At 42.4% G+C, this 24,608-nt stretch overlaps 1 protein-coding gene across 1 annotated transcript in view; it reads right to left on the minus strand.

Moving 5' to 3' along the window:
- Positions 1–24,608, minus strand: part of LOC124593905 (agrin-like) — a 669,506-nt gene that overhangs the window by 111,587 nt on the left and 533,311 nt on the right. Inside the window, exon 14 of the mRNA XM_047132256.1 lies at positions 4,252–4,509. Within this exon, the coding sequence (XP_046988212.1) occupies positions 4,252–4,509 (258 nt within the window). The remainder of the gene's footprint in view (positions 1–4,251; positions 4,510–24,608) is intronic.

A 24,608-nucleotide genomic window follows, 5' to 3' on the forward strand; every position in this document is an offset into this window, starting at 1 on the left:
TCTTAAAGAAAAAATTAAATATGACTAAGTACAGGGCTTATATGTGGAGCACAGTATTTTAGTATTCTGCTAGAAACTCCATCATATCCATGAGAGTCCTTAGTCTTCAGTGATTTAATTATTGATTCAATGTCCCCCTTATCAGTATCACAGAGGAGTATTTCAGGCATCAGTCTCGGAAAGGCATTTCCCAAGAGAGATATATGATTCCTTGTGGAAACGAAGTTTTTATTTATTCACCAGCAGTGCTCAGAAAATGGTTGTTAAATACTGTACATACATCTGATTTATCAGTAACAGAAATATTTTTACTACGAACTGAATTTCTATCGTCGACTTTGTGCTGCTGACCAGACACTTCCTTCACAACTGACGAAATGATTTTGATTTTATCCTGTGGATTAGCTATTCTATTTGCGTATCACATACTCTTTGCTTTTCTGATAACGTTTTAAAGCACCTTACAATAGTGTTTGTTATGGGTTACTATAGCCTGATTGTGACTACTTCCAACATACTGATATAATTTCCATTTTGTTCTAGATGATATCCTTATCGCACTAGTGAGCCATCTAGGCTGCCTTTAAATGCTAGTACCCCATTTAGGAAGTGCTACTGGAAAGGAACTCTTAAAGAGCATGAGAAATGTGTTAAGGAGAGCATTATATGTGTCATCTATGCTATTGGCACTAAGAACGTCCTGGTACTCTTGTTCCTTAATGAGGTTTAAAAAATTCTCTATTGTCTTCGGATTAATTTTTTTTGCATAGTTTATAATTATATATAACTTTTGTTTGAGTACAAAAATCATTTAGTGTTAAAACTGGTGCATCACGGTCTGAAAGGCCATTCACCTTTTTTCAGAAAGCCCATCTAGTAATAAAGAATGAATAAAAATATTGCCTATGGTGGTGCTACTGTTCTCCTGCACCCTGGCTGGAAAAAACGCAATCTGCATCAGATCAAAAGAATTTAGGAGATCTTCCGATACCCTTTTTCTTGCACAATCACACATAAAATTAGTATTGAAGTCACCGCATATAACTAATTTTGATACTTCCTATAAAGTGAACCAAGAAGCCTTTATAGCTTAGAAGAAATGCTCTGAAGTCGGACTTAGGGGACCTATAAACAATAACAACTCGAAGTTTAGTTTCAATAAATTCAACTACCCCTGCACAACATTCAGGTATCTGTTCAGTGCAGTGCCGTGATACGTCTATGGACTCAAATGGAATACTGTTTCTTACGTACATGGCCACTCCTCCACGATGCAAGGAACTCCTTGAAAAACATCCAGTTAATCTGTATCCTGATAAAGGAAGCCTCCGAATTGTCAAATTATTTAAATGGTACTCCAATATACCAATAATGTAAGAGTCAACATCTATAAGCAGTTCACTAACTTTATCTCTAAATTCCTCTTATATTTTGATGAAATATGTTAATTCCTTCTCTACCTGGATACCTGACCTCTTCTGAAGGTGACTGCTTTGTCAGAAGGACTTTCTTTAAGCTGGTATACCTATCAGCTGACTTCTATCCAAAAAATCACCAACTACTATAGGAATTTTTCCATGTGTGATCCCACCACCACTCACTATACTGTCACCTATAAGCTTTCCCGGCCTCCTCTTCCCATACCCACTGAGGCGCAGGCCATGCCTAGAGAAACCCGATCTATTGATAAACTCAACTGGCACCACTGCAACGTGAGCCATACCCTCCGCCATCAGTGCCTTCTCCCACGGTATGTTAACACGCCTAACAGCAGCATTAAGATGAGGCCGATTAGGACGCTGAAACAGCTGCACGAAATGCACCTAGTGCCACCAGTTTGAGTAGCTATCTTTATTAGGTCACGCCGTACATCATATTCCCCTCCCCATCATATTCCCCGTCCCCGTCCTCCTCCACCCACTATCAATACCTGATCCTCTTTTGAAAAATTCCTAGGTAATTTCCCTGCGCTGTAAGTCATCTGAGCTGCACTAGGTTTCACAATGCTGGTAACCTGGTACTCACTCCCCAATACTTCCTGCCACTGCTGGCCCACACCTCTGCCATGCGAACTGCCTAGCAGCGGAACTTTCTTCTTCCTATTAGACTATGCAACTGACCTAGGCCTCCTAACTGCTGAGGACTGCTGCATGTCTCCTACGTCTACAGCTACAAGAGGCTCCTTTCGACTCAACTCTGACAGCTGGTCAAATCTAGTGCTTGGACGCAAAGTACAACTGGCTGAATATCTCCTCCTCCTAGTTGCCTTCTTACCAATTGCCATTTCCCATTCCCCAAAGCTCTTCATCTTCCTCATCCTATCTAATTCCTCCTTTGCGTCTTGTAACTGCACTTGAAGGGCACAGATCGTGTGCTCCTGCTCCTCTATCAACTTATTTCTGCTGCAAATCCTGCATTCCCAGGAGAGGATCTCACTAGAATGCTCACTGGCTTCCCCACTGCATTCCGCCCAATGAAATCCCACACAGTAAGCGACCGCTCACAAACCTACGACAAAGCCAACAGTTCTTACTCGTAGTAAAATTGTAACAGTTACTGAAAAAACTAAACGTCTACGTCACCTAAGCTCAGTTACAACAGTGTAACTATTTAAAGAACTACCATTAGTGGTCTCGAAATTCTCTCTCTACTAAGAAAGCAACAACTTTTATTAATACTACTAAACCACAGCTAATACCAATACCACCAAAAATTCACACAATTTCATAGCTAAAACCAAAAATTCAGGTGGCCACTGGAACACTCAATGAAATTAGAACAGTGATCGAAAATTTCACCGAAGTATTTCACTACAAACAATGAGAAACGTTAGCTGAAAACTACCGCACGAAATTTCCTAAACGACTACAACGCACAAACTACTTAAAAAAGATCGTGGGCGAAAATTTCCGAAAGTTTATTAAATAGTTATTTTGTCAGAAACAGATCGAGACACCGTCGAATTTAATAACTTTACAAGAGTGCACAAACAACTTCGTCATAACTTAACTTAAGAACTGCTACAGCTGCAACTGCACCCGCGAAATGTAAACACACTGCTAATATTTGGATGAACGATTGAAAACTACTAAATTTAATATTCGAATTCAGCGCACAAAGAGCTTTGTCAGTATTTAGCTTTATAACCGCCACAGCTGCAACCACACACCGCGAAATGTAAACACACTGCTGAGGCCTGAGATTTGGATGAACGACGTGAGCACACTCAAGAATAACAGACCACTCGAATCAATAACACAGAAAGAAAGACTGAGATGGATGCAGATCCACTAATAAGTTACTTTTACAGCAAATATTAACACAAATTAACTTCAAAAAAAGAATCTGAAGTCTAAAATTTTTCTTCCTCATCCTCCGTACAACTCGGATCTTCCACCTTGCCACTTCCATCTGTGTGGTCCAATGAAGGATGCACTCCTCCAGAAGCAGTACCTAGGTGACGAGGAGATTATTGATGCAGCAAGACGTTGGCTCAGATAGCGACCAGCAGAGTGATACCATGCGGTGATACAGGCCCTTCCACTGAGCTGGCGTAAGGCTGTCACTTTGAACGGAGATTATGGTGAAAAATATGGTTCCGTAGACAAACGAGGTCCGAATAATATGGTATATTGGAATCCTCAATAAAATCAACATGCTTTCAGGAAAAAAAGTGTGTTGCACTACTTATTGAACTCTTCCCTCCCCCCCTCCCACCCATCTCCCCCCCCCCCCCCCCCCCCGCCCCCATCGCCTTCGTATTATTGTCGGCCTTCATCACGGCTCTAATCTATTACCGCTGTGATGCAGCAACAGTTTACGTACAGCCACCACATCCTTGGACACTTACGTATGCAGACAGTGCAATCCTAGCCCAAGAAACATGCCGTGAACTCCAACATAAAAACAAACCTGAACGGACACACTGGCTGTGAATGGGCTGTGCCTCAATTTTTACAGGATTGAGTACCAGGAAAGTGGTTTCCAAACCAATGGTACTACCAGGCTCAGTGATCGAGAGTTGCAGGGTATGCTTTTTAAACACCTATCATCCATTATCATCTCAGACTCTGATGCTACTTCTGGTACTTGGGCGACGGTAAACGCATGTAATGTGACGAAACAACGTGAGAAGACTCTTTATACATTGGAGACGAAGATGCTGCGAAGCGCTCTAGGACTGGCTTGATATGCCCACGTTAGAAACGAGGACGCCGGAGCCCCGCCGTCAGCCCACAGACTCGCACTCACCGTTGGCCCTGCGGCCGCCGGCGTCGTCCTCGGGCGCGCGCTGCGGGAGTCCCCTGCCGTAGCCGGAGCCGTCGGTGACGAGGCGCGCCCCCGCGTCGCCCCTGTCCAGGGGCGCCAGCAGGTGGTAGCGCGGCGCGCCCGCCAGCAGGTGGCGCGTCGACTTGGACATGGGCCACGCCTCGTCGTCGCCGGGCTGCGTGAAGCGGCGAGGCACCGTCCAGCGGCCGGCGCCGGGGCGCTCCGTCCCGGACTCCTCCTCTGTCGACACGTGTGGTTCGTACAGAATGACACGTCGGACGAGCACTAAAACAGCAGTCAGCTAGTAACAGTGATGGTGCCATCAACCTAGAGAGGATACACCTTTGTGTAACCCCTAGCATACAGTGTGTTTGCACAAGAGAGTGGAAAAGTGTGACAGGACATAGAGACTGCTCCACTGAACAATTTGAGATGGGGAACCTGGGGTCGGACAAGCCAGCTTCATGAGATATGGAAGTAAATTCATGCACCACTTTGTCTAGCATTACTAAATGGCTCTGAGCACTGTGGGACTTAACTTCTGAGGTCATCAGTCCCCTAGAACTTAGAACTACTCAAACCTAACTAACCTAAGGACATCACACACATCCACGCCCGAGGCAGGATTCTAACCTGCGACCGTAGCGGTCGCGCGGTTCCAGACTGTAGCGCCTAGCATTACTATTTTCCAGCTTATTTACAACTAAGACGCGTACAGGTTTACACGCACTGTGCTGTTTATTTATATGTACATTCTTTATTTCCTGCAAGGAAACAAGGAGGAATAGCCTGATTCCCAGGAAGTCATGACGCAGGTTTTGTTTACTTGTCCATAAGGTGCCTCTGTTGTATAGTATTTAACTTCTCCCATGACAGAACGTGCTATGAATCAACAGACACTTTCATTACTCAGTGCTATTCAGAGACGTACATTACAATGCGACGGAGCAGTACCGGTAGAGTATGTCCTGGTCGCTGGATTGGCCTCCGAGGTCATCTGACCTGAGTCTCCATGTGTGTGTGTGAATTCCTAAGGGACTAAACTGCTAAGGTCATCGGTTCCTAGACTTACACACTACGTAAACTAACTTACGCTAAGAACAACACACACACCCTTTCCCGACGGAGGACTCGACCTCCGGCTAGAGGGGCCGCGCAATCCGTGACATCGCGCCTCTAGCCGCGAGTCCAATTCGGGCCGGTCCTGAATCTCCGTGATTATTTTCTATGAACATATCTAAGTCGCTTGTTTAAGAGCCCACAGTGGATACGAAGATGGAATTACACTACTGGCCATTAAAATTACTACACCAAGAAGAAATGCAGATGATAAACGGATATCCATTGGACAAATATATTATACTAGAACTGACATGTGATTACATTTTCACGCAATTTGGGTGCATAGATCCTGTGAAATCAGTACCCAGAACAACCACCTTTGGCCGTAATAACGACCTTGATACGCCTGGGCATTGAGTCAAACAGAGCTTGGATGGCGTGTACAGGCACAGCTGCCCATGCAGCTCCAACACGATACCACAGTTCATCAAGAGTAGTGACTGGCGTATTGTGACGAGCCAGTTGCTCGGCCAACATTGACCATACGTTTTCGATTGGTGAGAGATCTGGAAAATGCGCTGGCCAGGGCAGCAGTGAAATATTTTCTGTATCCAGAAAGGCCCGTACAGGACCTGTAACATGCGGTCGTGCGTTATCCTTCTGAAATGAAGAGTTTCACAGCGATCGAATGAAGGGTAGAGCCACGGATCGAAACACACCTGAAATGGATCGTCCACAGTTCAAAGTGCCGTCAATCCGAACAATGCGCCAGTATGGCGATGACGAATACACGCTTCCAATGTTCGTTCACCGCGATGTCGCCAAACACGGATGCGACCATCATGATGCTGTAAACAGAACCTGGATTCATCCGAAAAAATGACGTTTTGCCATTCGTGCACCCAGGTTCGTCGTTGAGTACACATTGGCAGGCGCTCCTGTCTGTGATGCAGCGTCAAGGGTAACCGCAGCCATGGTCTCCGAGCTGATAGAACATGCTGCTCCAAACGTCGTCGAACTGTTCGTGCAGATGGTTGTTGTCTTTAAACGTCCCAATCTGTTGACTCAGGGATCGAGACGTGGCTGCACGATCCCTTACAGCCATGCGGATAAGATGCCTGTACCGGCCGGCGTGGCCGAGCGGTTCTAGGTGCTACAGTCTGAAATCGCGCGACCGCTACGGTCGCAGGTTCGAATCCTGCCTCGGGCATTGGATGTGTGTGATGTCCTTAGGTTAGTTAGGTTTACGTAGTTCTAGGGGACTGATGACCTTAGACGTTAAGTCCCATAGTGCTCAGAGCCATTTGAACCATAAGATGCGTGTCATCTCGACTGCTAGTGATACGAGGCCGTTGGGATCCAGCACGGCGTTCCGTATTACCCTCCTGAAGCCACCGATTCCATATTCTGCTAACAGTCATTGGATCTCGACCAACGCAAGCAGCAATGTCGCGATACGGTAAACCGCAATCGCGGTAGGAGACAATCCCGCCTTTATCAAAGTCGGAAACGTGATGGTACGCATTTCTCCTACTTATACGAGGCATCACAACAACGTTTCACCAGGCAACGCCGGTCAACTGCTGTTTGTGTATGAGAAATCGGCTGGAAACTTTCCTCATGTCAGCACGTTGTAGGTGCCGCCACCGGCGTCAACCTTGTCTGAAGGCTCTGAAAAGCTAATCATTTGCATATCACAGCATCTTCTTTTTGTCGTTTAAATTTCGCGTCTGTAGCACGTCATCTTCGTGGTGTAGCAATTTTAATGGCCAGTAGTGTAGTTCAAATGGTTCAAATGGCTCTAAGCACTATGGGACTTAACATCTGATGTCACCAGTCCCCTAGACTTAGAACTACTTAAACCTAACTAACCTAAGAACATCACACACATCCATGCTCGAGGCAGGATTCGAACCTGCGACCATAGCAGTCGCGCGGTTCCGGACAGAAGCGCCTAGAACCGCTCGGCCACAGTGGCCGGCATGGAATTAGTTGCCAGAATTATAACCGCCTGTGATATGACTCGAAACACACCAGGAATAGTTCGTCAGGGTGCGTCACAATCATGTTTGACGATGTCATGCTTGCATTGAGGCTGATGGTCGTCAGTTTCAGCACATTTAGTAAGATACAGTACAAATGGTACGTTCATTGTATCAATGATGGTATTTGCAATTAACTTATGTAAATAAAGGAGTACACAGTAATGTGATTTTATTCCTGTTATCTCCTTAAGCTGGCTTCTCCGACACCAGGTTCCCTACCTCAGATTGTTCAGTGGAGCATCCTCTATGTCCTGTTACATTTTTGCACGCTGTTACATCCGGCCGGGGTGGCCGAGTGGTTCTAGGCGCTACAGTCTGGAACCGCGCAACCGCTACGGTCGCAGGTTCGAATCCTGCCTCGGGCATGGATGTGTGTGTTGTCCTTAGGTTAGTTAGGTTTCAGCAGTTCTAAGTTCTAGGGGACTGATGACCTCAGAAGTTAAGTCCCATAGCGCTCAGAGCCATTTGAACCATTTCAACGCTGTTACGGAAACACCCTATATATTCTCTTCCGTCGTAAGTATTGTATGAAGAACAATCAAATGAAAACCAAACACCCGCCACGGCAAGACCATGGATTGCTTCCATTCAAAAGTAATCACCACAAGCATTAAGACGCTTATCGCACAGACAGACGAGACACCTACTCTTTCTTGTCCGTTTGAAACCAACGTCCACACATGTCTTTCTTCAGCTCGCCAAAGACGTGAAAATCACACGGCGAAAGATCCGGGCTGTACGGAGGATCTTGCGTTGTTTCCCCAACCAAACCGCTGAAGCGTAGCCTTCGTTTGATTGGCGGTGTGTGTGGGGGGGGGGGGGGGGGGGAGGGGCCTTATCATGCATCATCACCTTACGTAGTGCCACAATTTCGAGTCCGAGGGAAAATGGCAAAGTCAACACTGGAAACATCCACGTCTCCCCCACCAAAGGCATCCAAAGCTGCGCACACAAGTTCTTCGACTACGGGGGCCCCTCTGCTCTTCGAGTTCTTGGAGCGTGAAACCACAATGAGTGCGCAGTGCTATGAAGACACTTTGAAGAAACTGCGATGTGCCGTAAGGCAAAACACCCGGGAATACTGTCAGACGAAATCATCCTGTTCCATTGTAACACCCGCCCTCACGCAGTCAATTGGACGAAGACCGCTGTGTAGCGATTTGTTTGGGAAACACTGCTACATGCCCCATACAGCCCGGATCTTTCACAACTTTTGCGATCTGGAGAAAGACATGAATGGATATCGGTTTCAGTCGGACGAGGAACTGCAAGAGTAGGTGCGGTTGTAAATCCGTCAGCAGACGACCGCATTCTATGAAACAGGAACTAATCATCTCATCTCCCAGCGGGATAAATGTCTTAACGCGTCTGGTGATTACTTTTGAGTGGAACCATTCCATGCTCCCGTTGTGGCACGTGTTCGGTTTTCATTTATCTGCCCCTTATAGCTTGTTTAACACAGATCGCTTGTAAATTTATTAACAGCTTACTATAACCAGCAGTTTAGTTGCTTTAGCTCATTTTTATTTTCAAAGATAATGCATCTTCTATAACTACGTTATTCATGATTCATGACTTATGATGGTTCTGTGAGATTGTAATTGCTGTTCCTGATATATTTTACTTGATTTTTCAAATATATTTTGTAATTATTCACTTGTGTCATAGCCGTCAAATGATGATGGAATTTGGTGTAAGCACTGTCACCTGTACCCTTGTTATTGTGTGTAATTTTGTTGTTAACTTCTGTTCGTTTCTATTTTTCTATTGCGCGGATTAATTGTGTAGTGTTCAATATCAGTTCTGTGCTTAAGATTTTGTCATTGCTAATAACGTTAATGATCGCACAGTGGTCTGTCACAGTCGACAGGGATCGAGTACTACGTTTACCTTGCGCGTGCGTGTACGACGTTGTGGCACTCACTTACCGAATGTATTTGCTCTCTGTATGCCTCTTCCCTATTACTGGGAAACTAGAGGACGCCAGCCCGCAAGAGGGTGCGTTAGCAGCGGTGGGCGGGAATATAGGGAGGTGCAAAGCAAGCAAGAGGGAACCCATTTGCTGGCAGCAATGTAGAGAGTTGGAGGTCCGGTTTTACTTAGGAAGTGTATGCGCTCTGTTGTGCCGAAAATAGATGTTGGGTGGCGGCCTAGCGTGTACTGATATTGGCGGCATCACGCTACTTGTAGTTCGGTTGTCAGCTAGTGTACCACTGGAGAAAGCGAGCCTGCTGGGGGAACCGTTGGCTACCTATATTGTGGACTTGATGGTGAGACCTTCTCTGTAACAGGCAATAATTTTGTTCTTAACTGACGTGTGACCCACTGCATCCTAGATCCATTCGGATCTACCCGGTATTTGTGGTTGTTCCTCGGATATTCTGTTGTGAGTGAAGGCGTTCGTTTGTACTTTTCTACCTCGCTGTGTATAACCGTTTTCCTGGACACATATTGGCGATCTGTGACGAACATGTATTGTAATTTGGAATTTGATTCTTACTTACCAGTTACTGGGTAGTGTGGCTTGGTTAATTGTTAAAGCAAGCCACCGCGCGTGGTAGCCGCGCCGTCTACGGCGCCTTCTACATCTACATCTACATTTATACTCCGCAAGCCACCCAACGGTGTGTGGCGGAGGGCACTTTACGTGCCACTGTCATTACCTCCCTTTCCTGTTCCAGTCGCGTAAGGTTCGCGGGAAGAACGACTGCCGGAAAGCCTCCGTGCTCGCTCCAATCTCTCTAATTTCACATTCGTGACCTCCTCGGGAGGTATTAGTAGGGGGAAGCAATATATTCGATACCTCATCCAGAAACGCACCCTCTCGAAACCTGGACAGCAAGCTACACCGCGATGCAGAGCGCCTCTCTTGCAGAGTCTGCCACTTGAGTTTGCTAAACATCACCGTAGCGCTATCACGCTTACCAAATAACCCTGTGACGAAACGCGCCGCTCTTCTTTGGATCTTCTCTACCTCCTCCGTCAACCCGACCTGGTACGGATCCCACACTCATGAGCAATACTCAAGTATAGGTCGAACGAGTGTTTTGTAATCCACCTCCTTTGTTGATGGACTACATTTTCTAAGGACTCTCCCAATGAATCTCAACCTGGCACCCGCCTTACCAACAATTAATTGTATATGATCATTCCACTTCAAATCGTTCCGTACGCATACTCCTAGATATTTTACAGAAGTAACTGCTACCAGTGTTTGTTCCGCTATCATTAATCAATAAAGGATCCTTCTTTCTATGTGTTCGCAGTACATTACATTTGTCTATGTTAAGGGTCACATGCCACTCCCTGCACCAAGTGTCTATCCGCCGCAGATCTTCCTGCATTTCGCTGCAATTTTCTAATGCTGCAACTTCTCTGTATACTACATCATCATCATCTGCGAAAAGCCGCATGGAACTTCCGACACTATCTACTCGTACTAGGTCATTTATATATATTGTGAAAAGCAATGGTCCCATAACACTCCCCTGTGGCACGTCAGAGGTTACTTTAACGTCTGTAGACGTCTCTCCATTGAGAACAACATGCTGTGTTCTGTTTGCCAAAACTCTTCAATCCAGCCACACAACTGGTCTGATATTCCGTAGGCTCTTACTTTGATTATCAGGCGACAGTGCGGAACTGTATCGAACAACTTCCGGAAGTCAAGGAAAATGGCATCTACCTGGGAGCCTGTATCTAATATTTTCTGGGTTTCATGAACAAATAAAGCGAGTTGGGTCTCACACGATCGCTGATTCCGGAATCCACGTTTATTCCTACAGAGTAGATTCTGGGTTTCCAGAAATGACATGCTACGCGAGCAGAAAACATGTTCTAAAATTCTACAACAGATCGATGTCGGAGATATAGGCCTATAGCTTTGCGCATCTGTTCGACGACGCTTCTTGTAAACTGGGACTACCTGTGCTCTTTTCCAATCATTTGGAACCTTCCGTTCCTCTAGAGACTTGCGGTACGCGGCTGTTAGAAGGGGGCAAGTTCTTTCGCGTACTCTGTGTAGAATCTGAGTGGTATTCCGTCAGGTACAGCGGACTTTCCTCTGTTGAGTGATTTCAGTTGCTTTTCTATTCCTTGGACACTTATTTCGATGTCAGCCAATTTTTCGTTTGTGCGAGGATTTTGAGAAGGAACTGCAGTGCTGTCTTCCTCTGTGAAACAGCTTTGGAAAAAGGTGTTTAGTATTTCAGCATTATGCGTGTCATCCTCTGTTTCAATGCCATCATCATCCCAGAGTGTCTGGAGATGCTGTTTCGATCCACTTACTGATTTAACGCAAGACCAGAACTTCCTAGGATTTTCTGTCAAGTCGGTACGTAGGTACCACATAGGTACCACAGTTCGCGCGGCTGCCCCCGTCGGTGATTCGAGTCCTCCCTCCCTCGGGCATGGGTGTGTGTGTTGTCCTTAGCGTAAGTTAGTTTAAGTTAGATTAAGTTGTAAGGTGTCATGCAAATCCAACACCTTCCATGAAAACCCTGACATGATAAGCAAATCCAGTATGTCACATAGCTCCGAATAAATCGTGATATTAAATTAACCAAAGTAATACGAGTAACGAGTGAGCAAATGGAATACCACAGACTAACTCAAGAATGCCTAAATGCATGTCATACCTTCCCACCGTGAGACAGACGCAGTTCCGTGGGGAGGAACGAGAGCAGAAGCCGAGAGCAGAACCGTGTTAAGCGAGAAGGCCCTACGATAAGGGACGGACACCCACGTCGCCAGCTAACCGCTACGACCACACCACCCACAATTTTTTAGCGTGAGACTTCTTCGCGTCTCTGTTACGTTTGGACCACCCCCAGCCCATGTTAAAAGCTAGAGCCCTCCAGAAGAACGGTATAGATCTTACGATAACACAAAAAGGGTCACACCACCCGCAAGTTTTAGCGTGAGACTTTTTCGCATCTCTGTTACATCAGGACCACCCCCCAGCCCATGTTAAAAGATAGAGCCCTCCAGAAGAACAGTATAGATCTTACGATAACGCTAAAAGGACCACACCAGCTGCAAGTTTTAGCGTGAGACTTTTTCGCGTCTCTGTTACGTTGCAAACTTTAAAAACATTGCCCCACCACGAAAAGTATAACGTTTCTCATTGGATAGACAGTATTTTTGTAGCCGGAGCTTAAGGTTAACATTGAGACCCTGATTGGTCAGATGAAAACACAGCCAGATAGTTTATTTTAAACCAACTTCGGTAAATTGTAGTAAGGAGAAGTGAGGAGAGAGTTGCTTCTGAGAGGGCGAGCTGGACGGAGCTGCGCCGGCCGCAGCCCCCTGACGAACACCGACAAGGTAATGAACGCACGCGATGCCACATTTTTGAGCGCATAAGGCTTCACTCAGAACTGCAGAAGTCTCATCTGTTACAACCCCTTTTTGCGTAATACTAGTCTCGATCGTCAATTAAAGCTCATGGTGTTCACATTTGCCACTTGAAGTAAAAATCTGAAACGCGATGATTTTTCTGTTATATAGTTATTGAGAAGCCACATCAGCCACTGTAATTTACGACAAGTTAGATAAGTAATTAAAGATAATTGAGGGTCACTGTGGACCATTTTGATAGTTTTCTCTTTTGTGAAACTTAATTTAAACCTAGATTATAGATGTGATATGGCATAGGTCATCCTTCGATCCATTGTAGAACTTGGAAACCCATTCAGGGAATATTCTTTCACATTTTTGTTGAACGCAGTTGGTTTTTACCATCCTGTATTAAAACATTTCCTTTTATCCATAGTGCAATTTATAAACGACGTTTTGTGAGTAGAATAAAATTTCCAATGGTAAACTTAACTGCTTTTTCGACGTTATTTTACCAGATAACTAAAAATAGGAAAGCCTTGAACCCCTTCCACTAAATTTAGTTAGTATTAAGATTCCTTTACAGGGAGTGCAGTGGAGCTGACGCTGAAATCATTAAGTATTTGGTTGTACCATCGCTAGTCTCACTGACCTCTTCTGAATTCTACATGTCATGTGTGGTCTGACGTCTCCTTACCAGCAACAGGTCCCAGGTTCAAACTAGTCAATTCCCTAAAAAACACGCTCAGAGCGTCGTTGCGCGAAAGTGGTAGGGAGACACGATATAGAAGAAACAGACACCATGCTGAATGTTTAGAAAATGGCGACCCTGCCAGGATGGTAAAATACCATGCTTGAAGGTCGACCACATGCCTAACTAGGTCAGAAAAATATCCTGTTGAAAAATTTTCGTAATAAAAAAATATTTTTTTTGAACGTTATAAATAGTCGAAAACAGTAGCTGCAGTGATAGATAGTAATAAAGTATTCAATAGATAGACATTCTAGCAGAGACAACAGCATAATTAGGTTATGAATTTTAATGTTGTTAGAATTAAGTTTTATCTCCAATGGAGGCGCACAGGTGGCGGATACATCGTTGACAAGTTGGTTTTGACCCAACAAGTAAGTGAATTGTTTGTCAAGTCGTGTGAACAAAAAGTTTATGAAACGCGTGAGATCGTATGAGCGCATGTTGACGCGAAGTAGGGCGCGTGAATTGCTTTTAAAACAGAAAATAAGGGTTCGGAAAGATTAGCAATGGCAGATCGAGACCTTGACCGAATTGAGGTAGAGACCCAGCATGAAAATGGACAGAGAATAGAAGACAGTACAACAGACGATGCAGTATCGCGAGAAATAGGACACATAACGCACCATAACGAGGATAGTGTACGTCAAGGCACAGAAAACCTAGGTCAGCATACGACAGAGGAGCAGGAAAGTAGAGAGACAGTCGATGAGGATTCTAACTTGCGTCTTGAATACGTAGAACCCGTAGTACAAGTAATCAGAGCTCCCTCACCACAGAGTACAAGGAATGCGAGCAGAAACGTGTCACAGCACAGTTCAATGCAATCGGTTGCGAACCAACACTTGGGCGAAAACAAAGAGCGTAGGACGTCGGAAGAAAACACAATAGGACCCACCAATCTGGCAGAATTATTACAACAAATTACGGAAACCATGACAAGGCAAAATAAAGACATAGCGAACCAAATTCAAATTGCAGAAACCACGAGACAAATGCGTGAGATTAAAGAATAAAACAAAAAACAAAAATCAGTTACACCTAAGTCATATTGAAGACGAGGCAAAAGAATCTCGATAAGTGATAGGAAACTTAATAACAGGTCACAATCAATTGAAAACAGACGTTGGCAAGGTACAAGCGGACGTACAAACATTGCGTTATGACACTCAGGGCGAGATCAAAGAACTCAATAAACTAGAGAAACAGATAAACGTAATTACTACACAAGCAGCAGGTACAGCGCGTGAAGTTGTTGAAAACAGTGTGTTACACAAACGAATCACAAAAGCAGCTCTGAAAAGATATGATAACCGCATAGTCAAAATAGAAGCGCAAACGAAGCGACAATTTCAGAAATTGCGAACAGAGTTGTTGCAAACCATTGAAGAGCGTAGTGAACAGGATCGAACAAGCACAGAGTCTGCAACCACATCCGTATCTGTAACAGCACCGGAAAAACAAGCAATTATCGAAGATATTACGCATTTGCGATTCCAATCACAGGCGGAAAGTATCATACGTGACAATGGAAAGCCAGGTCGCGAAGAGTACAGTGCAATGTATTCAGCTACACGTTCACAACCGATGGAAGAAAATTATTGCATACCACTCCAACGATACTACGCAAGGGTAGGTGAAAGTTACAGTGGACAATATCCAATGGATCTACCACAACCGGAAAGAACGACGGGAGAAATGATCAGAAACAAAAGTGGCGAAGAATCGCGAATTTCATATTGAACTATGACAAAGTACGACAACGATTATTTCCTCACAGTCAGAAAATTTCAACACTTTCGAGAAGGAAACTCATTACATCCACGAACTTTTATTGATCAATTCCGAGTTGGATTACCAGAACACTGGACGCTAGCACACAAATTAGACTTTATATGTGCACACATGTCAGGAACAGTCGCAGAAACCATGCAGAATGTTGTAGCGACATGCCGATCGTGCGAAGATTTCAGAGAGAAGTTTCTCTCACGATATTGGTCCAGCGCAGCACAGAACAGAGTGAAGTACGAATTATTACAGAACCCATATTTTGAAAATTCAGGAGAGAAGAGTCCCGTGAAATTTTTCGAAGTAATGGCAAACAAAAATCAATGCTTAGATGTACCATACAGTGACGGAGAGTTGATTAAATTATGCGCGATGAAGCTATCATTGAAATACCAGCAATCATTAGTAGGTCGCGGAGGCAATGACGTCAAAGCATTTAAAGGTATTCTAAGGGAACTAGAGTTCATATTTTAGGAAGATGACGCAAGAAAAAAGACGAAGCGCACGTGAAAACGAAACCAAAAAGCAGTGGAATTCACAAGACACATTACGAAGAAACTATAATTACGAACCATGTGATAACTTCGCACCAAGAAACGACAATAGATTTCAACAAAGAACCGGTTATGGATTTAGAAGAGAATATGGCAACTATAATTCACCCGGGAACGGCAACTATTACAGAGGGAATAACGACAACCGGAACGGGTACTGGAGAACCAACAGACCGACAAATTATCAACAAAGAAACCACTATCAACAAGCTGAACAAGAAAAGAGAATACACATAGAAGAGATGGAGGTAAGACCACCAAACCCCGATAAACGTTCGAATTGACAGCTAAGCGCCCATGCCAAAGAGAATGACGCACCGACCCAGGACAATTGCAGCACCTTGAACAGAGAAGTAAAAATCTTATCACGAGAAGAGAAGAAGGAAGAAACAAATCCGCAGGGACCAGATGAAAACGAAGACAAGAAAATAACAATATCGTGTTGGGACGAAATTAATTGGGAGAATACTGACGAGGAAGATGAATTACCAGAGGCATGCACGACGAATGTAGGAGGAAAGGACGAAGTAATGAGTATTGCAGAGCCATTTGAGATGGAAACCAGGGAAAGCGAATTCAATGAGGATAATGCGCAGTCGACAGAAGTTGAAAATAAGTTACGAGTGGGCACACAACCCAACGTATATAATGAAGGAAGTTATGAAGCGATAATTAGAGCATTTAGATGCGATTATGTGGAAGTAGCGACGAAGAAGTAGAAGATAGACGAGGATGAGGAAAAAGTAGAGGATGTTGCAGAAAGCGTAAATGAAGGAAGAAATAGGGAAGAGGAAATAAAAGAGAGAGAAGTAGCAGTCGAAGCTTATCCAATAGAAAGTTGGAATTCACAAGGGAAATTCCTAAAAAGACTCATGTATGATTCAGTGGAGGATTCGTTGATGCAAGAAGAAGAAGAACAGAACCAACCCTTTCAAATTCAACCAATTGTGAAGGCCATGGTAAAGCATATCCCAGTCAATATTGTAATTGGTAGCGGAAGTGAACTGACTGCGATCTCAGAAAATTTATTCATGCAGTGTAATGCCAATGAGGAATTGCCAGTTCTGAAAACACGTAAGATTAAAGTAAGAGGTCCTATTAGAACAATGCTGCGGAAGTTACGAGACAGACAAGGTTAACTCTTTCGTGCCAAGGTCAAAAGATCGAAGCTAACTTCGTGATTATACCTAAACTAACTGTAGATTTGATTATAGGTGCAGATTTTTTAAATGAGAGACGAGCGATAATAGATATGGGGAAAGGTAGCGTAACATTCGGGAATATCACACTTGTCTTTGAGCAAAAGGTAAAATTAGAAGAAATACCAGTTATAAACAAACAATTAAGAATGGCGCGAGATAAAGAGGATGAAGAATAAGAATGGTATGCACAAAAGGGGGAATCGCCTCAACTCATGTTAGAAGTCCATAAAGAAATCGACGAAAAATTGCAAGAAATTTAAGGTATTTACCTAAGACTGGCAGTATTAAGCACTTTCAGTACAAGTTTGAAGTAAAACAGCACAAAACATTTAGAGTGCCACCCTATACAATCCCATTAAGCTACAGGAATAAAGTATTCCAGGAGATATCTAAAATGTTAGATGACGATGTTATTGAACCAGCTACCTCCACATATAACAGCCCGCTCCATATTGTACAAAAACGAGATGGGAGCATCAGGTTAGTGCTCGATTCCAGACAGATCAACACAATCATAATCACTGAGACAGATCGCCCAGAAAAATTAGTGGAATTGATACAAAACTTCCACGGTGCTAAGATATTTTCATCAATTGATTTACGGAGTAGTTTCTGGCAAATAGAATTGACCCCAGAAGGTAGAAAATTTATAGCATTTATTGTATTCGGTAGATGTTACCAGTTTAAACGATTGCCATTTGATTTAAACATATCATCAGCAGCGTTTATTAGGGGATTTAATACTATACTCAGTCCTGAAATTTTACAAAAAATTACTTGTGATGTTGATGATGTGATTATAGCAGAACCCTCTTGGGAACTTCACAACGACACATTAAATCAGTTTTTACAGATCATGAAAGAGCATGGGGTCACAGTAAATGTAACAAAATGCAAATTTGGAAGGCGAGAGGTCAAATTTCTAGGACACATAATTTCAGAGAAAGGGGTAATGCCCGACCCAGAAAAACTAACGGCAATCAAAGAATTCTGTACTCCATATAATAAGAAAACTCTCAGAGGATTTCTAGGTCTCACCGGATTCTATAAAAAATTTATTTGGATCGACTCTCTCGCAACACCAGGCCTATGTGCATTGACTGGAAAAAACGCGCCATGGGTACGGGATCAAGAAGCCAATGAAGAATTTTTAAAAGTGAAAAACGCACTAACAATAGCAACGATTGTAGCACATCCTGATCTAACACAAAATTTTTGTATGACCACTGATAGCGAGAAAACAGGTTTAGGAGTTGTTTTATTCCAAGAATACGAACAGGCAGGGCTAAGATCATATAGAACAACTGCATTTGCCAGTCGGGTACTCACAAAAATCGAGAAAAACTATTCAGTCACGGAGCTGCAAGCATTGGCCATTGTATGGGGCTTCCAACGTTTTCGATACTTCCTATTCGGAAGAAAAACAAAAGTATACACTGACCACAAAGCATTAGAATTTCTGTTATCCGCCAAACTAACTCATGGGAGGTTAGCCAGATGGATGTTAATACTACAAGAATTTGACTTCACTATTACACACATACCAGGACCAGCGAATGTATTAGCAGATGCTTTATCACGATGTCCACAGGGTGCATCCAATAACATAGGTTTGGAAGCAGCAGAAGACCAGTTTACAATGTACTATATGAAACAAGTACCTTTCGAAAACTACATTGCGACAGCATTGAAAAACATAGGCAAAGAACAGGACAAGGATCCCGAAATACTAGGAATCAAACACAGGTGGAGAAGTAAGGATTTTCCAGACATTCGACAGCACTATCTCGTAAAAAACAATGTTTTATTTTTTAGACGAAATGTTGCAACGAATGAATGGTTAATTTATATCCCAGATGAACTAATTAATAAGTACATATGGTTATACACGTTTAAGAAATGGCCACTTTGGACCAAAGAAATGCTTTTTAAAAATAAAACAAGCAAGCCATTTTCCTAATATGGAAGGACGAATTAGAACAGTATTAGTCAAATGCAAAAAATGTATGAAGGCTAAACACATCACTTTCCAAACCAAACCACCTATGTTTCCAATAATCCCTAAAAGATTAAAACAAATAGCTGCAACAGATTTGATGGGGCCCCTCCCACGCACAAAAAATGGATAACTTTTCATATTTATCGTTTTGGAACTTACTTCTAAATATGTTACCTTGACACCATTAAAATTGGCAACAGGTCTTGCTATAAGTAAAGCATTTGGACAAGATTTTCTCAGACAAGTGGGTCGAGTGGAACGAATAATTTCGGATAATGGCCCACAATACAAATCAGTGCAATGGCAAAACACGTTAAAATAACACAAAATAAAACCCATCTACATATATAAGTACAAACCTAGCGTAAATCCAGCAGTACGACCTATGAAGGACATAGGCACTTTATGCCGATTATACGCAGGCAAAAGACACAACACTTGGGATATATACCTTAAAGATGTTCAGGAAGTAATAAATGAAATGCCACATAGCACTACACTACTACCTCCAGTTACTGTACTTAAAAATACTGAACCCCCAAACATAACCAGAGAAAATGTTAGATTTCCTATTGTACCACATAGACAGCACAAACAAGTCATAGCAACAGCACTCTCCAACATCAGAAAGGCAGCCATTAAAAGAAAAGAAAGAGGAGATAGAACAGCAATTAAAAGAACATTCTCAGTAAGCCAGAAAGTATTTGTAAAAACACACCATCTCTCCAGCAAACAGAAACACAAAATACATAAGTTTTACGCTGCATAATTAGCCGAATTGCTCATGATAATGCTGTGGAACTAATGAACCCAAAAACAGGCAAAACCTTAGGACTTCACCATGTGAGCCATATCAAAAAGTTTGAAGATTAATTTTATTACTGGTAAATAATCAGCACAATATTTCAAGATTGTGTTGCAGATAATATCGTCAGGAGAAAGAAGAATGAAGAGAGAGGAAGGTGGGAAAAAGAAAGCAGTTTCAATAAAAACAAAAACAAAAATAACACCAATAGTACCATAGATTAAGGTGAAGGAATAGAACGTAGATAGTCTAACAGCATGAAATACTAAAATGCTATACACCATGAGACTACACAAAAATAAAAAGCTAATTTGAGGTTTTTGTATAAGTTAAGACTCAAAATATCTTAGAATTGTAACATGGAAAGGGCGCCGAAATTTGTAGAGCTTTTTAAGAAGGCGTAAAACAATGTAGGTACTAGACATATGTTAGATGATTATAAGTAAAACTTTTTGTAACAACCATTGTAAAAACTCCAGCAAAGACCAGATGCAATGACCCACAAGTTGCAACGTGAGAAGTATCAAGAAAGAAAAGGACGTAATTAGCAAGACACGATTCCTACAAGGCAGAAGTGTCGAGAGAAGGGAAAGGACAGCGAGACCAACAGAAGGCCCCTGTAACTGAAGTGGACAATAAATCTAACCGCTAGGTGGAACCCTGCTGGAATGAACATGGAGCCGCACAGTGACGGAGCCCTGCAGAGATGGGACGCCAAACGCCGAACGCTGGAAGGGTCTCCGAGTGCCCCCACTCAGTAGAGTGAGCAAAAAATTGCCCGATGAGAAGTCCGCTTGTGCAAGCCACCACTGGCAAAAAATATGTGTAAAAGTCACACTACCGCTATTAAACAGCACGCTGATGCACGAAACTGAAGAAAACGTCCATAAAGTAAAAATGACACACCCAAACAATTTATCAAACTGTTACTAAGAGGAGAACTTCAAAGCGACTAGTTATCAATAAATATTTCCATATCCTGCCCAGAGAAGAACCAAGAATCAAGTAAGAAGCAGAGAAAAAGCAGGAAGAACAGAAGTTGAAGATTCGCAAGATTGAGACCAAGAAAGAAGATGGGTGAAGAATAGACAACATACCTTCCCAAATCCCTATCCTATTGTAAACTAGTCGTCTGCAAAGTATTACAACGAAAACGACCGCTTTCAGCGACACATAATGATGACTTACACGCATACAGAGCCAGTAAACCATGAGATTCTGCACTCACAGCTCCATTCCATTATGGGACCTCCACAACAGCAACACACACTTGCAAAGCCAACAAGGAACGACGAACGAAGCTGTACATCAAATATTTGCCCACATCCATCTCGCTCAAGTCCATCAGCTTCGTGCAAAAACATTCGCCAACCTCATGCTTAAACATTCATAGCATTGTGTGAATGTGTGAAATCAAATTATGTGATGTAGGAATTATGCAAAAGAAACGTGTGAAAAACTAAATAAGCACCCCAGACAGCTAATAAACTACAAAATAACAGTCATTGACTATGGACTTAAATAAAAAATAGACTATCGATAAAAATAAGTCATTAGTTCTGAAATGGACAGTATATAAAGAACAAAAGTAAGGCTTAATAAACACTAAAACTATATGCCACTTATTTTCTCCTCATAAAAATAAGAGAATAACTACATTTTACTTATTTTCTCCTTATAAAAACAAAGAATAAAAAATTATCTTGTTGGATGTTTTCCGCTTTTTGTTTTGACATTTGTACCATTTGTTAGGATAATATCTCAATACTTGTGTATGTATATTTCTTTGTCAAAGCATTTCCTGGAAATAATTCTTATTTGTTAGTGTAACAATGTTGAAATGAGTGTCTAGAAACAAAAACATTTTACTTGTACATGATATTTAGAAAATGTGTTAGGAATAGATTTTACTTAATTACTACATTTATAAAAACAATATTTCTAAGAAAATCGATGTGAAAGACTCCTCACTTTCGATAACAAACTTCTTAAAAAACAAACTTTGCACTTAAATAAAGAAAGAAAATAATTAAAAATTAATAATAGCATAAAAATATTCTTCTCTTGTCATTTTTAAGAATAATGTGGAAGAATATAAAAATAAAAATTAGTAATACAAACTAGCATAGAACCAGAATAACGTGGCTGAACAGTAGGCAACAAAATTTAGATAAAGCAATAATTTTTGACTGACTTAGACAATGATACAATCATTGCCTAACTTCAGTGCAAAAATTAAGTTCGAAGGGTGGTGATATGTAAGGTGTCAGGCAAATCCAACACCTTCCATGAAAACCCTGACATGATAAGCAAATCCAGTAGTATGTCACATAGCTCCGAATAAATCGTGACATTAAATTAACCAAAGTAATACGAGTAACGAGTGAGCAAATGGAATACCACAGACTAACTCAAGAATGCCTAAATGCATGTCATACCTTCCCACCGTGAGACAGACGCAGTTCCGTGGGGAGAAACGAGAGCAGAAGCCGAGAGCAGAACCGTGTTAAGCGAGAAGGCCCTACGATAAGGGACGGACACCCACGTTGCCAGCTAACCGCTATGACCACACCACCCGCAAGTTTTTAGTGTGAGACTTTTTCACGTCTCTGTTACGTTAGGACCACCCCCCAGCCCATGTTAAAAGCTAGAGCCCTCCAGAAGAACAGTATAGATCTTACGATAACACAAAAAGGGTCACACCACCCGCAAGTTTTAGCGTGAGACTTTTTCGCGTCTCTGTTACGTTGCAAACTTTAAAAACATAGCCCCACCACGAAAAGTATAACGTTTCTCATTGGATAGACAGAATTTTTGTAGGCGGAGATTAAAGTTAACATTGAGACCCTGATTGGTCAGATGAAAACACAGCCAGATAGTTTATTTTAAACCAACTTCGGTAAATTGTAGTAAGGTGAAGTGAGGAGAGAGTTGCTTCCGAGAGGGCGAGCTGGACGGAGCTGCGCAGGCCGCCGCCCCTTGACGAACACCGGCAAGGTAATGAACGCACGCGATGCCACATTTTTGAGCGCATAAGGCTTCACTCAGAACTGCAGAAGTCTCATCTGCTACAACCCCTTTTTGCGTAATACTAGTCTCGATCGTCAATTAAAGCTCATGGTGTTCACATTTGCCACTTGAAGTAAAAATCTGAAACGCGATGATTTTTCTGTTATATAGTTATTGAGAAGCCACATCAGCCACTGTAATTTACGACATGTTAGATAAGTAATTAAAGATAATTGAGGGTCACTGTGGACCATTTTGATAGTTTTCTCTTTTGTGAAACTTAATTTAAACCTAGATTATAGATGTGATATGGCATAGGTCATCCTTCGATCCATTGTAGAACTTGGAAACCCATTCAGGGAATATTCGTTCACATTTTTGTTGAACGCAGTTGGTTTTTACCGTCCTGTATTAAAACATTTCCTTTTATCAATAGTGCAATTTATAAACGATGTTTTGTGAGTAGAATAAAATTTCCAATGGTAAACTTAACTGCTTTTTCGACGTTATTTTACCAGATAACTAAAAATAGGAAAGCCTTGAACCCCTTCCACTAAATTTAGTTAGTATTAAGATTCCTTTACAGGGAGTGCAGTGGAGCTGACGCTGAAATCATTAAGTATTTGATTGTATCATCGCTAGTCTCACTGACCTCTTCTGAATTCTACATGTCATGTGTGGTCTGACGTCTCCTTACCAGCAACAGGTCCCAGGTTCAAACTAGTCAATTCCCTAAAAAACACGCTCAGAGCGTCGTTGCGCGAAAGTGGTAGGGAGGCACGATATAGAACAAACAGACACCACGCTGAATGTTTAGAAAGTGGTGGGAAAGCCAAGCGACCGATCACCTCAGCAGTTTGGTCCCATATGAACTTACCACAAATTTCCAAATTTGTACACAAGCCTATACTTACTGTTAAAATATTTCTGTAAGCTACCTGTTTGCCATATTACCCACATAGCCCTTGCCAGCCTTGTTTTATTTACCGGTGTTTTGTGTTTTATTAGAATGGTGTTTAATTTTGCTTAGTTGTGTGTACTACTGGACAGATTAGCCGTTGTTTAATATCCTGTACATATACTGGATTCACGAGCGAACCAAGAAATGGGCCTCTCTGTACGCTTTAATTGGTCTTGTAGATTTTATAATCATTTTTGGTAATGTCTTCGTTCATCTGTGGAGAATGTATCTATTTTTGTAAGAGAAGTGGCCAACTGATTACACTTGTCAGTAGCCTTTTGCCGAACTAGCCACCTTTGTAATAATGATACCATAATTTCCTTATTTGCCGTTTCTACTTGTTGGGCTTAGCTACTTCTTTCTCTATATTCGGTCGGCTACTGCCGTTGTTTGCTTGTCCGTAAACCGTTGAGGTTAAGTGTTTGCCTTACTTTGGCCTTCTACATTTGAACTGAAGATGTTACCGGCAAAGGGGGGGTGGCAATTGATATTTATAATTAGTTTTCCTTAATCTTTGTAAGTTATAGACAATTTGCCGTGAAGGTCTCTTGAACTTCATACCTCGTACTTGGTGATTTTGACCGCCCATTGCGCCGTAAGGGTCACTGAGTTTATAAGCCTGGTGACCTGCCTGCCCACGGAGGCGAGTTTGAACGTAAGCTCAAGCTCCCTTAAAATAATTACTAAAGAGCATCTTGTATTATTAAGCAAATTTAATGCAAATCCTGAAGCACCTTAGCCCATTCTAAAACTTGTCTGCATCGCCGCGACCGTTGGTTCTGTTATCCTGCATCTTTCCTAAATGCTATCAAAGTTTTTTGAATAA

Source organism: Schistocerca americana, chromosome 2 (assembly GCF_021461395.2).
Source record: "Schistocerca americana isolate TAMUIC-IGC-003095 chromosome 2, iqSchAmer2.1, whole genome shotgun sequence".
Taxonomy (NCBI): Eukaryota; Metazoa; Arthropoda; class Insecta; order Orthoptera; family Acrididae; genus Schistocerca; species Schistocerca americana.